Source organism: Rana temporaria, chromosome 13, assembly GCF_905171775.1.
Source record: "Rana temporaria chromosome 13, aRanTem1.1, whole genome shotgun sequence".
Lineage (NCBI taxonomy): Eukaryota > Metazoa > Chordata > Amphibia > Anura > Ranidae > Rana > Rana temporaria.
In genome coordinates this window covers 3029694-3047390 of record NC_053501.1, presented here as the reverse complement: position 1 = coordinate 3047390, position 17697 = coordinate 3029694, and the positions used below count along the sequence as shown (strand labels likewise).

Below are 17697 nucleotides of genomic sequence, written 5' to 3'. Positions count from 1 at the left end.
GTCTGCCCTTCTATATACCCCTCCATATATTCTTCCATATACTCCTCCCATATACCCCTCCATATATTCTTCCATATACCCCCTCCATATATTCTTCCATATACCCCCTCCATATATTCTTCCATATACCCCCTCCATATATTCTTCCAAATACCCCTCCATATACCCCCTTCATATACTCCATACACCTCTCCATATAGGAAGTGAAGGGAAATCTCACTGACACAAAGTAACTTTCTCTATAAATGTGATGTGTTGGCTTCTCACCCTAAAACAAATTAACATGGACCTGGAGGAGCCAATCTGTCGGCCTGTCCTTCACCCCGTCATTCACCCCGTCCTTCACCTCGTCTGTCCATCTAACCCAGGGGTGTCGCAACTCCATTCCGGGTGTCACAAGTGCTGGTTGTGTCTGTAAGATGGACAGCCCGGGGTCACATACACCCGATCCATCCATCCATCCCATAGACACGCCCGTTGTTCCGCACTCTCGGGAAGCAGTTGTTGGGATGACATGGAATGTGTCACTTCCAATGTAATCTGTAATTAGCGCTGGAAACATAAAATAGAAGATAAAATTACAGTGGGCACTTCGACACGCCGATCGTTTACGCAGACGTGTTTTTATTTTTTTTTTCCCAGCTGTCAGAGTTTTGCCAAAAGGTTTTGTTAATAAAATTTTGTGTCTAACTGCTGGTAATAATTCCATACATAATTACATCTTAAAGCGCATCCCCATGGTAACCCCCTCCCTCCCTCCCCCCCCCCGTCTTAATATCTCAATGTTATTTTCCGTGGGGAAATTAAAATGCGTCCTTTCACATGTTTCCTGTCGTGTATTAAAAAGGAGAATAATTACAATTTACCGATTATTACGCAGAACGGGACCCTCTAATTTACACGTGCCCCCCATCCCCCCCTCCCACCACATGTGGTGATTATATTTATGCCTATTTTTACTGATAACTTATCAGGCGGTTGTTTCCCTTTTGTTTAGGAAAAGACCTTCTGAGCGCAAACAATGAATGGAAGATCGGCGCAGTCAAGTTTCACCCAATTGACCCGAATCTTTTCATATGTGCGGGGTCCTCGCCAACCGTAAAGGCGTGGGATGCCAGGATGAACAAGGTAGGTGCCGTCAGTGGCTGGTGTATATATACTGTGTGGAGATATATACATTGTTTCAGTTTTCATTGTCTCAGTGAAATATATCATAAAACAATGCACCGGTCCTGGAGGTACTGCAATACCAGGTCGATGCATGGAGTGGACAGAGCAAGCTCTTCTTCCATCTCCCTGTTCTAAAAATCCATTTAATAATATGGTCCCCAGATAGGGGACGTATCAGATATGAAACTGATAAGAACAGATACTACACTTGATCTTAGCCAAAAGGCAGAGAAGCCATACATTTTTGGAATCAATTTTAGCAAAATGTTTATGTTGAATTCTTGACTTCTGAAAGTTGCCACCTTTGCAGATATCGGAGGTGATCTCCCTCATAACATTCCATTCACTATAACGCACATGTTATGTGGAACACCAGATTCACACTATTATGGAATCGCCTCTGTTCCTGCACCCGCTGCTCTTTAACTCCAATACCGGGTGGGGGGGGGACTTTTTGTTTCTGTTATAACATTTTGTAAATAAGTATGTTTCCTCCTTCACTGATAAGGCAGCATCAATGAGGTGGTACTGATGGGTGGCACTGATATGCAGCAGTGATGGGCAATAAAAGGCTGCACTCATGGGTACCTATGGGTGGCACTAATGGGCATCCCTGGTGGCACTGGCAGGCATTGTGAATGGGCACAGATTGGCATTTCCCTGGTGGTCTAGGCTGGCATACCTGGTGGTCCTGGGCGGTCATCCGAGGGGGGCTTCGCTGATAAACGATCAGCACAGACCCCCCCCTGTCAGGAGAGCAGCCGATCGTCTCTCCTCTACTAGTGATCTGTCAGACGCGAGCGAGGAAAAGCCGATCAACGGCTCTTCTTGTTTACATCGTGATCAGCCATGATTTGACATGGCTGATCACATGGTAAAGAGCCTCCGCTGGAGGCTTTTTACCGAAAGCGGTGTATCAGTCTTAGACAGGTATCTGCACTCCCCTCCCCCTGAAAAGTGCCAATTGTGGCACCGGAGGGGGGAAGGAATCCGATTAGCGGAAGTTTCACTTTAGGGTTTAGCAGTTGGAGTTTCTGACGGGTTGGAGAACTTGACAGAACACCCGCCAGCTGGCCGGAGTCCTGAACAAAGCCAGAATCGGCTTCAATCGGGTCTCTGATGTAGTAACGTCACTTCTGGTTTACTCGGCTGCCAATGGCGCCGATTTAAAAAAAAACTATAGTATTCAATAATGCAGATTTTGGCAATTTTTTTTAATACTTTTAAGTGCAGTGGAGGGGTTTTAGACCTCAGATCTCTCCATAAAGAGGACCTAAAGAGAGCAAAAAAGTGATCATTCCTCTTGGTGTAAGTTTGGTATACATTATGGATGTGGCACCACAGTGGTCTTGTGGCTTCATCCGCACATGTATGTGATCCTCTACACCTTCATAAGTCCTTCCAAGTCCTTCCTTAATGTGATTACTCTCATATATTAATTCTTACGTGAGTTGCCACCACCTTTACCTTTCAATCAAAGTTCGCTCCCCTGAACGAATTGACCGAATAAATAAATAGGTCACCGTGTGCTTTCCCCCTTTTCATGGATTTCAACCATCTCCTCAGGATATCTTCGGATGTATCGTCAGTCTCTCTATTCTCTTCAGATCTTCTTATTAGTTACAGCAATAGAACTCCACGCTCCTCCAGTAAGCTCCTCAGCTCAAAAAAGATTAAAAAGCCATCATCGTGCTTAACCATTTCTAAAAATGACACTTTGTTAAAAGAGAAGTTTGAGTTTAAGTAATGAAAAAAAGATACTCGCCTTAATACTCACCAGATTCGGAGGGAATCTGATTACAAATGATGGGGAGATCAAAAAATACAAGACTGAGGGATCATCATCAGCATTCAGACTTTACAAAGAATGCAACAAGAAATTTATGTGTGCAATCAGGAGCGGCTGAGATAGAACATGAAAGACACATAGAGGAGAGTAAGAATAATCCCAAGAAATTCTTTAAAGTAAAAAAGGGAGGACAGATCATATTGGGCCCCATAAAGAACAAGGAAGGACATCTGGTTACAAAGTGTGAGGGAGATGGCGAAGGTGTTGAATTTATTCTTCTCCTCAGTCTTCATGAGGGAATCGGGGGGCTTCAGTCACCAAAACTGAAATGATTATCCTCCTGACATGTCACAGGAAGCCCCTCCCATGGCTAACAGAGGATAGAATTCAAATTAGACTTGGGGAAACTCAACATTAATAAATCACCAGGACCAGATGGCTTGCACCCGAGGATACTTGGGGAACTCGGTCAAGTAATGGCCCTACCATTGTTCCTAATTTTTACTGACTGGAATGGTACCAGCTGATTGGAGAAAAGCCAATGTAGAACCAATATTTAAAAAAGGGCCCAAAATACATCCCTGGGAATTACAGACCAGTCAGCCTAACATCAATAGTATGTAAGCTCTTGGAGGGGATGATTTAATTACTGTAGACTTACTACTTACTTAAAAATACTTTTTTGTATGAATTTACCTAATTTTTTGGTAACAAACTTTTTATTTATTTTCTTACCACTTACCTTTGCACCATTCCAATTGTTTGGTAACAAACTTTTTATGTATTTTCTTACCACTTACCTTTGCACCATTCCTGAGTATTTCTTGGACTTGAGCTGCTTAAATTTCAGTTAACATTGAGAAAGTGGTGGTGTTTTGTAAAGTGAACCTGTCCCCATTCTGTGCTATTCAACTGACAATTTCATGAACAATCTGGATTGGTAGAGATTACAGTAAGTATAAAATGAGACCTAAGAAACTGAATCTAGAACCAGATCGTGACGAGTTCTCTGGCGATTGGGTCTGGTCCCATCTTCTGAGCTCTCTTGTTAGTTGGTAAGATTACTTTTCTCATTACAGTTTGTGACTCTGTACTAATCGGACTCACTATACAGCCACACTGTTGTCTCATTTTGTTGTGTACTCTTTGCTGTGAACTTTTAGGGTGTGACTGTATTCTATTGTTCTATTGGGGCTGTCTGTCTCGGATATTATGGGATGTGTAAGTGTGTTTGCTGTGAGGAAAGAGGGAGGGAGACTCATCCAGCAGCCCCCCCTGCTGATAAGACTGTTTACTGATGAGAAGTTTGAACACACCTGACCCGTGTGTCTATTGTCATTGGACAGTTAAACCTGCCCTGAATCTAAGGGTGGGGGGGGGGGGGTCGGAGTGTCTCTGAGTGATATATCTGTTGTGCTTGAATAAAGTGAGTCTGCTGGTTTTTACCCTACACTGGTGGTGACTGGGGGGGGGGGGGCTAAAGAGTCTTGGATAGTGCTGGTTTTAGACAGAGGAAGCATTGACTGGGGACATAGTCCTGTTGAGGATGAGGGTTCGTCACACAGTTTATGTAAATCCATATTTTTTTTAGTTCTGGATAGTATAGGAAAGTTTTATGGAGAGAAAGGATAAGAGCGATGTAACGGAATGACCCGTGACACCCAGAGACTTTTGAAGGATGGGGGGTACTCCTGTGCCAGCGTCGCTAATGACTCTTGGGTCTAGGGTCACCCTGTGCCCCTTTTGGGCATAGGGTGACTGATAAATGATAATTCATGTTTTGCAGCATATCTTGGAATATTACAGTTTGGTTAATGCTGTCCACAACAGGTCAATAGGATGTCTCCTTGAATGCTTAACCTAGGCTGTTGAGATGCTAATTAAGTCTGTAAAGGTCAGATGTCTAGCTTTTAGGTGTTAATTCAGCCTGGCTTCTAAGACCTTTCATTATGTATGCTAATAACACTGTTTTGTGTGAAAAGTATAAGATGTGGAATGTGACTTGTCAAGCTGTATGCGGAGACAGGCTGTCTGGATACTGATTAGTAATTAGGTCATGTTAATGATGTCAGGCCGGTGCCAACATGTCTGACATAGGAATGTGTATTATGCAGGTGAATCGCTTATTGTCAGAGACGGAACGTCTGGGGGATAATTAACTCCTCTGAATGTCCTTATCTAAAATAATGTGATTGAAGCCCCATTGTGTGATGTGTGGGTGGAGTGTGTTTTTGTTCCTTTGATTACTGTAACATGTCTGTACTGTATATAAGAGAGCTAACCATTAAAGCATTCATTCATTTGTTTGACTCAGAAAGAACAGAGCTTGTCTCGTCTTAATTCTGGGGGAATGGATCGTGTCTGTTGGATGGTTGGAGTGTCGGATAAGCTTTCGTAGGGGCGATGGAATGGGAATATCGTAAACGGTGGTGACCGTTACAAGCGCCAAGTTGTAGGGATTGGTCCAGACAGAAATTTTGCATTCGTCATCCTAAAAGGGACCATGAAGAGCTGAGAGCATTGTGTTGGTTATGCACAAACTTCTCTTCACCACGCCTGGATTTATTATCTTAGTGGGATTTGGATGGGGGATGAGTCGGGATTTCATTTCTTTCCAGGTTGTGGTGAGAAGAATTCATGAGACATACCCACCGGAACGTTTTGTTTTTCTATCGCTATAAGCTGATCCAGGGACCCCGCTGGGATTCCACCAGGAGGTAGAGAGCTGCCATGCTTTATCCACCATTTATTGTGAAGCTTAGAATTCAGCACTCGGCACTTTTTCGGCAGTGCACCACAACATACGTTGGTGTGTCCCCTTGTCCCGCAGTCTGTCGGTAAGGTGTGTTGGGGCCCCATTCAGAATTCTGGGCGTGTTCCTGCAATGCGATGTTGTGAATGGAATCTTATGACGGCGGAAGGTATTGGTCGGTTCTTCCTCCAGGTAGAGATTCAGCCTTTGTTTTCATTTCCCTCAATGTGGAGTGAGAAAAGTTGACGGCTTAGTCGTGCTGCTGAGTTTCATTCAATCTTTTATTACCAGTGTTACCGTGGTAACCACTCTGCAGATGATTGCCTCTGTGACAGCTCCTCGCACTTCTCCTCTGAGTCTTCTCCTCCAATCTCGGAGGGAACCGGTCCAGATTGAAATACTTGTTTTCAGGGTGAGGTCCAGGACGGTCATCTTTTATCCTTGCTTAACCACCTAAGCCCCGGACCATTATGCAGCTAAAGGACCAGGCCCCTGTTTGCCATTCGGCACTGCGTCGCTTTAACTGACAATTGCGCGGTCGTGCGACGTGGCTCCCAAACAAAATTGGCATCCTTTTTTTTCCCACAAATATAGATTTCTTTTGGTGGTATTTGATCACCTCTGTGGTTTTTAGTTTTTGCGCTATAAACAAAAATAGAGCGACAATTCTGAAAAAAATGCAATATTTTTTTACTTTTTGCTATAATAAATATCCCCAAAAAATATATATATCCCTCCGTTTAGGCCGATACGTATTCTTCTACATATTTTTTGTAAAAAAAATCGCAATAAGCGTTTATTGATTGGTTTGCACAAAGGTTATCACGTCTACCAAATAGGGGATAGTTTTATGGCATTTTTATTAATATTATTTTTTTTCTAGTAATGGCAGAGATCAGCAATTATTATCGTGACTGCGACATTATGGCGGACACATCGGACACTTTTGCCACTATTTTGGAACCATTGTAATATTTACAGCGAAAAGTGCTATAAAAATGCACTGATTACTGTGAAAATGACACTGGCAGTGAAGGGGTTAACCACTAGGTGGAGCTGTAGGGGTTAAGTGTGCCCTAAGGGAGTGATTCTTACTGTGGGGGGGGGGGGGCGTAGCTGGGCGTGTGACATCACTGATCATCGTTCCCTAACACAGGGAACAGACGATCGGTGACAGGCTCACTAGGAAGCACATGGAGAGGTTTGTTTACACTTACCTCTCCCCGTTCTTCCTCTCTGTGACCCGATCGCGAGACACCGGCGGCGATCGGGTCCGCTGTTCCCGCGGGGACGGTCACGGAGAAGAGGACCGGGTCGCGAGCGCGCCGGCGGTGGCGTGCTCACGACCCACGGCTGGGATCTTAAAGGGGAAGTACATGTACGCCTTTGTGCCCAGCCGTGCCATTTTGTCGACGTATATCGTCGTGCGGCGGTCCTCAAGCGGTTAATGACCCAAAATAAGTAATTGGATCTGAAGTTATGACTGCAGGAAGCAGGCGACCCGGGATGATGCCCGAACAAAGATGGTGCTCTCCTTCTGGAGAGAAAAGCAGATGAAGGCATCGTCAGGGGGGAGTCCATTTATGCTGGATGCTGATGACATCCAGGGCTGGTGCAAGGATTTTTGACACCCTAGGCGAAACCTAATTTTGCCGCCCCCTTTGGCTCCACCCCTGACTACACCCCCTTTGCCCTGCCCATGTATGCAGCCTCACCAGTACCCATCAAATGCTGCCTCACCAGTGCCCATCAAATTCTGCCTCACCAGTGCCCATCAAATGCTGCCTCACCGGTGCCCATCAAATGCAGCCTCACCGGTACCCATCAAATGCAGCCCCACCAGCGCCCATCAAATGCAGCCTCACCAGCGCCCATCAAATGCAGCCTCACCAGCGCCCATCAAATGCAGCGTCACCAGCGCCCATGAAATGCAGCCTCACCAGCGCCCATCAAATGCAGCGTCACCAGCGCCCATCAAATGCAGCCTCACCAGCGCCCATGAAATGCAGCCTCACCAGCGCCCATCAAATGCAGCGTCACCAGCGCCCATCAAATGCAGCCTCACCAGCGCCCATCAAATGCAGCCTCACCAGCGCCCATCAAATGCAGCGTCACCAGCGCCCATCAAATGCAGCGTCACCAGCGCCCATCAAATGCTGCCTCACCAGTGTCCATCAAATGCTGCCTCACCAGCGCCCATCAAATGCAGCCTCACCAGCGCCCATCAAATGCAGCCTCACCAGCGCCCATCAAATGCAGCCTCACCTGCGCCCATCAAATGCAGCCTCACCAGCGCCCATCAAATGCAGCCTCACCAGCGCTCATCAAATGCAGCGTCACCGGCGCCCATCAAATGCAGCCTCACCAGTGCCCATCAAATGCAGCGTCACCAGCGCCCTTCAAATGCAGCCTCACCAGCGCCCATCAAATGCAGCCTCACCAGCGCCCATCAAATGCAGCCTCACCTGCGCCCATCAAATGCAGCCTCACCAGCGCCCATCAAATGCAGCCTCACCAGCGCCCATCAAATGCAGCCTCACCAGCGCCCATCAAATGCTGCCTCACCAGCGCCCATCAAATGCAGCCTCACCAGCGCCCATCAAATGCAGCCTCACCAGCGCCCATCAAATGCAGCCTCACCAGCGCCCATCAAATGCAGCCTCACCAGCGCCCATCAAATGCAGCCTCACCAGCGCCCATCAAATGCTGCCTCACCAGCGCCCATCAATGAATGTTTGCTTTTCATTTGGAGGTCGGGACACAGTCCTCCGCCGCCGCTGTGCCTCTGACACTTTATACGAACGGAGCAGCAGCTGCCTGCTGATGATGAGACATAGTTGCTTGCTAAAGAGAGTAGGAAGTCCAGTGGCCGGGGGGCCCTAGGCAGCAGTGCCCCCTAGGGAGCTGCCTAGTTTGCCTAGTGGTAGCACCGACCCTGATGACGTCACATTCCTTCAGGGGGGATCCCGGGGAATACAGAGCAGACCACATCCGGTGGGAAGAGATTCTTCCAATGGACTGAAGGCTTTACCGGCTCTTCAGAAATCTTCCTGGACCTCACACCCCCCAATGTGGAAGGTCAGGGGGGGAGGAGGTGTAAATCTGCCTTCATTTTACACCAACAGTAAGTGATGTGTAATGGAGGAGGGGCCTTCTCCTGGAAGGTCAGCTGGAAGTAGGTTTTTATAAAGACGGGGTGATTTGGGGTACATCTGGATGCAGCAGATTTCATGGGTCCTCAGCCTTTCCGGATCTCGGCTCCTCTCTAAGTACCCAACCCTGCAGACACGGCTGGGAATCCCGCCCCCCGCCTCCGGCGCACATCGTCTTATATCGTATGGATTTTCCCTGTGCGCTCCTATCGATCTTCCCGAGAGCTCAGCCACTGATGTGACATGGAGAATGCCGTCATCGATCAGGACGGTCCTTCATTGTAATACTTCATTTATTGTGAAAGTGCGCGAATCCCGATCGATGAGCGGAGGATGGGAGCTCGTCTCTTCCCTACACACAGGAATAAAAGCAATGAAGATCAAATCTGTATTTCTGTCTCATTTGGGGGGATTTTCCCGCACTTCCTGTCCTAAGGTTGTCACCAGGACCTGATCTATCCCTCCCCCGCTCATCTAAGTGATTTTTTTTTTTGGTTTGTGTCCCTGTTAGAGAGATTCAAATCACTTCCTGTCCTGACCCGAGCACATGGGAGGGGATTGCATGCTCCCCCATGCCCAGAAGCATTAAGTATTTTAGCCGGGGGGGGGGGGGTGGTATTAATTGGTCTGGGGCCTTTTCTTGTACCCGGTCACATTGTGGCACAGAATCTCCTTTAATGCCCTGTACACACGATCAGTTTGTCTGAAAACGGACCGTTTTCATCGGACGAACCGATCGTGTGTGGGCCCCATTAGTTTTTTTCCCATCGGTGAAAAAAAATAGAACCTGTTTTTTAAATTTTTCGTATGGTTAACCACTTAAGACCCGGACCTTTAGGCAGCTAAAGGACCCGGCCAGTTTTTGCGATTGGGCACTGCGTCGCTTTAACAGACAATTGCGCGGTCGTGCGACGTGGCTCCAAAAACAAAATTGGCGTCCTTTTTTTTCCCCACAAATAGAGCTTTCTTTTGGTGGTATTTGATCACATCTGCGGTTTTTATTTTTTGCGCTATAAACAAAAATATAGCGACAATTTTGAAAAAAATTCAATATTTTTTACTTTTTGCTATAATAAATATCCCCCAAAAATATATGAAAATATATATTTTTTTCCTCAGTTTAGGCCGATACGTATTTTTCTACCTATTTTTGGTATCGCAATAAGCGTTTATCGATTGGTTTGCACAAAATTTATAGCGTTTACAAAATAGGGGATAGTTTTATTGCATTTTTATTATTATTTTTTTTTTTTACTACTAATGGCGGCGATCAGGCTCGGCTCCTGTGCCGCCTCCTAGCCTTTATGTGAGAGGAGCCGAGCGTGCCCGAGTGTACTGCACAGTGCGGGAAGCGGGGATGGGCTCAGAAACGGCTCGGGAGAAGCGGGGAGGACACCACCAAGGCCGCAGACGGACGCCGGGCAAGACACCGACGAGGGGCATTCAAACTGTAAGTATTTTCTTTTTTTCCTGAAACTTCCCTTCTAAGTTGGGGGTGCGCGCTATACGGCGGTGCGCGCTTTACCCCGATAAATACGGTATAATGTTTGGAGGCTCTGATTAGAGGGAAAAAGATGGCAGTGAAAACACTGGGGAAGCTCCATTTAGAATTGCTGGTTTACTTGTCATGCCAACGGCCACCACAACATGGCGCCAGATCACAGAAGGAAGCTTAGGCCTGCAGAAGGCCGCGGCCTCAATTACCTGCCGGCGCGGGAGGTGGGGGCGCACGGAGACGCAGGATGGGGTATCCTGTGTCTCCGTGCGCCCCCACCGCGCGATCGCGTCAGGCCGCGCCGGCCGGTAATTAAGGCCGCGGCTTTGCGGCCTTCTGCAGGCCTAATCTTCCCCGGGTGCCAGGTCGCTAATTCCAGTCACGCCCGGATTTTGTTGTCTTGGCGGTATGTTTTGGGTCATTGTCATGCCGGAAGACCCGTCCATGACCCATCTTCAGTGTTCTGGCTGAGGGAAGAAGGTTTTCACCCAAGATCTTACAATAACGTGGCCCCGCCCATTGTCCGCTCAATGCGGCAACATTGCGATGAGACAGAACATTGTGACCACTGACAGGACGGGGGGATAACATGGATCATCTGGTTACAATGACACCTGAAAGTGGGCGGGATATGTTAGGCAGGGAGTGAACATGTTGTTCCTGAAGTTGTTCTAAGCAGGAAAATGGAGCAGTGCGAGGATTGAAGGATCTCTGACGAATCGTAATGTGTGGAGGACGGGGTTGGAGGAACTCGTATGCGACGTCTACGGTCTGCCTAGAAGAAGGGGGGGGGGAGGGGGTCACCCCAAATATTGATTGGATTTCTCTTAATTGACTTTCCATTTCCTTCATTAATAAAAAATATTAACACTTCGATGTCTGAAAGCATTCCTTCTCTACAAAATCACACCTGCCTAAGACTTTTGCACAGTGCTGTGTGTGTATATATATATATATATATACTTTGGGGCAGATTCTCGTAGATCGCCGCATCTCTGCGGTGGCGTAACGTATCTCATTTACGGGCAAGTGCTTGATTCACAAAGCACTCGCCTGTAAAGTTGCGGCGGCGTAGCGTAAATCCCCCGGCGCAAGCCCGCCCAATTCAAATGATCCGGGTAGGGGGCGTGGAGCATTTAAATTAGGCGCGTTCCCGCGCCGAACGTACTGCGCATGCGCCGTCCCTAAAATTTCCCGACGTGCATTGCGCTAAATGACGTCGCAAGGACGTCATTGGTTTCGACGTGAACGTAAATGGCGTCCAGCCCCATTCACGGGCGACTTACGCAAACGACGTACATTTTTTAATTTCGAGGCGGGAACGACGACCATACTTAACATTGGTTGCCCCTCATATAGCAGGGGCAACTTTACGCGTCGCAAATCTAACGCAAACGTTGTATCTTCACTGCGTCGACTGCGCGTACGTTCGGGAATTCGCGTATTTTGCTAATTTGCATACTCGATGGGGAAAAGCGACGGAGGCGACACCTAGCGGCGAAAAAAAAAATTGCATTTAAGATCCGACAGCGTAAGAGCCTTACGCCTGTCGGATCTAATGGATATCTATGCGTAACTGATTCTAAGAATCAGGCGCATAGATACGACGGCCCAGATTAGGACTTACGACGGCGCACGTTGCGTTGCGCCGTCGTAAGCCCTTTGAGAATCTGGGCCTTTGAGTCCCTGTATACAAGGACTGTGTCCGGTCCTCAGGGACGTTTTTTGTATTCTGGGCCCAGAAGGTAATAATGAATGTTTTGGTTGTTGGGGGGGGCGCGCTCTGCGGTAACCCCTCTCCATAGGAACTCATTGTACGGAGCTGTGCGCTGCGCATTAGTGGGGAGGAAGGAGGCAGAGCGGCTCGTCAACACTTTATCATACAATACGGGGAATCTAAGCGGCAATAACAGGATAATGGTTTACTAAGCCAAGTACCAAATCCTTAGTTTCCATAGCAACCATTTGTGCACATTAGGGGCGGTTAGCGAGTAATATTCAGCCGGGGGTAAATGGCGGGAGGTAATTGTTTCTAGTCGGAGCCCCCGGTCACCCCCCCTCCCCCCCCCAGCCTTCGTTTGTTTGACCTCATTATTTCAAGCTCTTCCATCTGCTGCAGTAATTACATTTGCCATTAAAATCCACCAAATAAGGTGCAGAGAGGTAATTTACCGTGACGGGAAGTCGGGGGCGCGCCGCCCGCCTGCGACACGAAACGCCAAAACATGGAACTTTTTATTGTTCAATCAAAACCCTTCCGAAACAATCGGATAGAGTGCGGGGGAGGGAACGCTTCTGTCCCTGACACTATCGGGGAGATTTTCCCTCGCTTCCTGTCCCGGTGACACCTGTAAATGGAATGAGGGGTGTGGTTGTCACCGGCCTATGACAAAAGTTTTAACACCCCCTCCCCCCTTTTAGCGCCTTCACTGTATCCGTACTGGCGAGATTTTCTATTACTTTCGTCCCAACTGGAAACGGGGAGAAATCTTAAAGCAGAACTCCAGCTGCAAACTACAAGATTTCAATATATAATCCATAATAAAAATGCCTTTGCTGCAAAATTCACCTCCAATCCACAGATGTCCCCCCCGCAGTAATTATTTTCTGCCACTAGATGTCCTCAGTCTGATTATTGGAAAATAAATAAAGAGATTTATAAAATAAAGGCCCAGATTCTCAAAGGACTTACGACCGCGTAGCGCCACGTACGCCGTCGTAAGTCCGAATGAGAGCCGTCGTATCTATGCGGCTGATTCTTAGAATCAGTTGCGCATAAATTCTGCTAAAATACGAGCGGCGTAAGTCTCTTACACCGTCGTATCTTAGGGTGCATATTTACGCTGGCCGCTAGGTGGCGCTTCCGTAGATTTCCGCATCGAATATGCTAATGAGCTATATACGCCGATTCACGAACGTACGTGCGCCCGGCGTAGCAAGATACATTATTTACGTAAGACATACGCCGGCGTAAAGTTACCCCTCATAAAGCAGGGGTAAGTTATGTTAGGTATGGACGTCGGAACAGCGTCGTGTTTTACGTCGTTTGCGTAAGTCGTCCGTCAATAGGGCTGTGCGTAGGTTACGTTCACGTCGACTAAGCATTGAGCGGGCGTAATTTAATTTGAAAATTCAACGTGATACTGAGCATGCGCGCGCATCCGCCGTTCGAAAAAAGCGTAATTTACGTGGGGTCATGATTAGTTTACATAAAACACGCCCCCCTGTTCCTCATTTGATTTAGGCGCGCTTATGCCGGCACATTTACGCTACGCCGCCGTAACTTTAGACGCAAGTGCTTTGTGAATACAGCACTTGCCTCTCTAAGTTGCGGCGGCGTAGCGTAACTACGATACGCTACGCCCGCCTACATTTACGCCGCTGACTGTGAATCTGGCCCAAAATGTCCTCAGTCTGATGGCCAGCACCATTCAACCCACTGCCTCTGAGCCCAGGTCATCCCGAAACCCCAACCCCCCCCCAGCCTGTGACTGGACAGTGAGAGGAGAAACAGCACAGTGATGAGCTCATTTTTTTTGTCATTCTGATTTCTTCTCCTATCAGCATGCTTCTTGTCAGCACTGATTGGCTCGTTGTACTGCTCCCCAGTCTAAGCTCTTCTGTACAGGAACTGCAGGAGGCTGACACCGGGTTGTAAAAACTCGACAGGGGTTCTAATGGTTCCCCACTCTGGCCCAGATTCACAAAGCACTTACGCCGAAGTATAACACGTTATGCCGACGTAAGTGCAAATGTGCGCCGGCGTATGTGTGCGGCAGACCCACAAACCAACATGCGCCTAAAAACAGGCTACACCCCGCCGACGTAGCTTGCTTACGCCAGTGTAGGCTGGGCGCACATTTAGGCTGGGAGCATGGTGCCGCTCCCATTGATTATCCATTCAAACATGCAAATGAGGGAAATACGCCAATTCACGAACGTGCATGCGCCCGGCGCATGCTACGCGAGGTGCGCGTAAGTTGTACGTCCGGCGTAAAGCTATTCCCCATAAAGGAGGTGCAACCCGGCAACAGACATGTTCAGGTCTGCACCAGGGAACACAAGCCGGCGTATTGCGCGTTGGACGTGTGTCTGACTGGGCGTACGTTATGTTCACGGCGTACGCAGTGATCCGGCGTAGTTTAGGCAGTTGTGCCGGCGTGGTTGTGAGCAGGCGCAGGGGGGTGCTGGGCATGCGTCCACGTCATTTCGTGATACGTACCTGTCTGGCGCTCGGCCCATCATTTGCATGGGTTCACGCCCACTTCCACCTACGCCGACGTGCGCCTTTGAATCCCACGCCACGCTGGCGCAGCGTTGGGAGCACTGGCTTGCTGAATGCAATGCTTGCCTCTCCGCGCTGCGTTGGCGTAGCGTACCGCGGTTACTCTACGGCGGCGTAATGTGCGCCTTGCTCTCTGTGAATCTGGGCCTCTATATCCAAAATTCAGACATACAATTTATTATTTAGCAGATTAATAGAAATTGTTTATTATGATCTTTTTTTTCTAATCATTGAATGTCATACATCAGACAATGCAATCTGCATTCTTGCTGAACGGCCGCTGGGAGTAAAACAAGCGCAGCATGACTGCGCCGTCTCCCATGACGCAGGAAGAGGCCGTCTATCCGCCATACTTGTCACACCTGAATTTCGGGGTCGCCGGTCTCATAAGTCGGAATCGGCGGCTCTAGCTTTGGGAGCCTTTGGCGCCGGTCTTCTTGGATGGTATTTTTGCATTGTCCGCCCTTGAGGAAGGCAAGTTGTTCAGGCGCGGTGTGCCGGAAGTTTTTCCGCACCGGTTTCTAAGCGATGGGTGGGTGATGATCCGTGAAATTCTAGATGGAGATGGAAAATCATGGCAGCCGTGACTTGTGACCTTCATGAGCCCTGCGATTGTAAAGCGACGTCTCTGTGCTGGTAGACAGAAGCGATGACCTCCAATTACTGCCGGATCAATAGACGACCGGTTTTCATTATTTGTTGACACGAAGCGACTTCCAGAGCAATTGTTCTGCGTCTAATTATAGCTCCGCCGGCGAGCGCTGGCCTTGCCGGATCTCCAAATGAAAGGACTCGGCTTGTTACTGTAAATAGGACACGGGGGACAGATTGTCTAACCAGAGAGAGAGAAGAGCGGGATAAACCTTCGGATGTCGATCGGAGGGTCCGGATCACACAGGACAATGTCTTCATCATCGGCACCCCAACACTCTACAAAGGATTGTGTCTGATCTTGTGCCCCTCGAAATCTGAATGAGCCCCATGAGTACACTAAGATCTCCTTATCTTTAATGATCATCAACCTATTGGGCAGACTGTACGTGGGCAGGAGACACGGGATACCAGAGAGGGGGGTATAATACTTCTTCTATTACAGGAAACGGAGGGGAGGTAGGAGACACAGGACACCGGAGAGGGGGTATAATACCTCTTCTATTACAGAGAATGGTGGGGAGGTAGGAGACACGGGACACCAGAGAGGGGGGTATAATACCTCTTCTATTACAGAGAATGGAGGGGAGGTAGGAGACACAGGACACCGGAGAGGGGGGGTATAATACCTTTTCTATTACAGAGAATGGAGAGGAGGTAGGAGACACAGGACACCGGAGAGGGGGGGTATAATACCTCTTCTATTACAGAGAATGGAGGGGGGTAGGAAACACGGGACACCGGAGAGGGGGGTATAATACCTCTTCTATTACAGAAAATGGAGGGGAGGTAGGAGACACAGGAGACCGGAGAGGGGGGGTATAATATCTCTTCTATTACAGAGAATGGAGGGGGGGGGTAGGAGACACAGGACACCAGAGAGGGGGGTATAATACCTCTTCTATTACAGAGAATGGAGGGGGGTAGGAAACACGGGACACCGGAGAGGGGGGTATAATACCTCTTCTATTACAGAGAATGGAGGGGGGTAGGAAACACGGGACACCGGAGAGGGGGGTATAATACCTCTTCTATTACAGAAAATGGAGGGGAGGTAGGAGACACAGGACACCTGAGGGGGGTTATAATACCTCTTCTATTACAGGGAATGGAGGGGAGGTAGGAGACACAGGACACCGGAGAGGGGGGTATAATACCTCTTCTATTACAGGGAATGGAGGGGAGGTAGGAGACACAGGACACCGGAGAGAGGGGTATAATACCTCTTCTATTACAGAGAATGGAGGGGAGGTAGGAGACACAAGACACCGGAGAGGGGGGTATAATACCTCTTCTATTACAGAGAATGGAGAGGAGTTAGGAGACACAGGACACCGGATGGAGGGGGGTATAATACCTCTTCTATTACAGAGAATGGAGGGGGGTAGGAGACACAGGACACCGGAGAGGGGGGGTATAATATCTCTTCTATTACAGGAAATGGAGGGGAGGTAGGAGACACAGGACACCGGAGAGGGGGGTATAATACCTCCTCTATTACAGAGAATGGAGGGGGGGGGGGGGGTTTAGGTTTGCAGTTGTGCCATACTCTTTCCATTTTCCGATGATGGATTGAACAGAAGCTCCGTGAGATCTTCAAAGCTTGGGAGATTTTTTTATAACCTAACCCTGCTTTATACTTCTCCACAACTTTATCCCTGACCTGTCTGGTGTGTTCCTCGGCCTTCATGATGCTGTTTGTTCACTAAGGTTCTCTAACAAACCTCTGAGGGCTTCACAGGACAGCTGTATTTATACTGAGATTACATGACACACAGGTGGATTCTATTTACTAATTAGGAGACTTCTCAAGGCAATTGGTTCCTCTAGATTTTAGTTATCAGAGGAAAGGGGGCTGAATACAAATGCCCCTCCCCCCAAAACTTTTCACAGATTTATTTGTATAATTTTCCTTCCACTTCACAATTATGTGTCACTTTGTGTTGGTCTCTATGTGACGGGAGGGCCTGTGGATCTCGGGACCCCTTGGAGAGGTTGGGAAACCCCTTGTTTCAGCTCCCCATAGACCTCTTATGTCTCCTGGGATCGATGTAAAGACTATTCTCGGTTTGTTTGATTCGGAACTCAACATGTCAGGTGAGAGAGCCGATCACATTGGCCTCGGTACAATGAGTTGCTCTTTGTTTCCTATTGGCTGATCTGGCTGCTCGGTCTCAGGCCAGTCATTGTGAAACGCGTCGGGCGCCAGACAGGTGATGACGATGGAGAAGGTCGATCGCAGTCCCGGCCGGCACACTGTTGTAGTTTTCTCCCGCTCCTTTTATTGCCTTCCTAGACAGAAGTCCAACTGTCACTCCCGGGAATATCGTAGCATTTAATTGGCTGTGGAGGAGAGCGATGAGCGGTAATGGCCCCCCGAAAGGCAGACGATCGCTCGCTTAT

General features: G+C 48.3%; 1 protein-coding gene and 1 non-coding gene across 2 annotated transcripts in view; one reads left to right on the top strand and one right to left on the bottom strand.

Annotated features, from left to right (window-relative positions):
- Nucleotides 1–17697, top strand: part of WDR25 (WD repeat domain 25) — a 59706-nt gene that overhangs the window by 31604 nt on the left and 10405 nt on the right. The window contains exon 4 of the mRNA XM_040333022.1: nt 998–1128. Coding sequence (XP_040188956.1) covers nt 998–1128 — 131 coding nt within the window. The remainder of the gene's footprint in view (nt 1–997; nt 1129–17697) is intronic.
- On the bottom strand, nt 1217–1408 carry LOC120921445. The gene has a single exon (XR_005744878.1). It is a non-coding gene; the product is annotated as a U2 spliceosomal RNA (small nuclear RNA).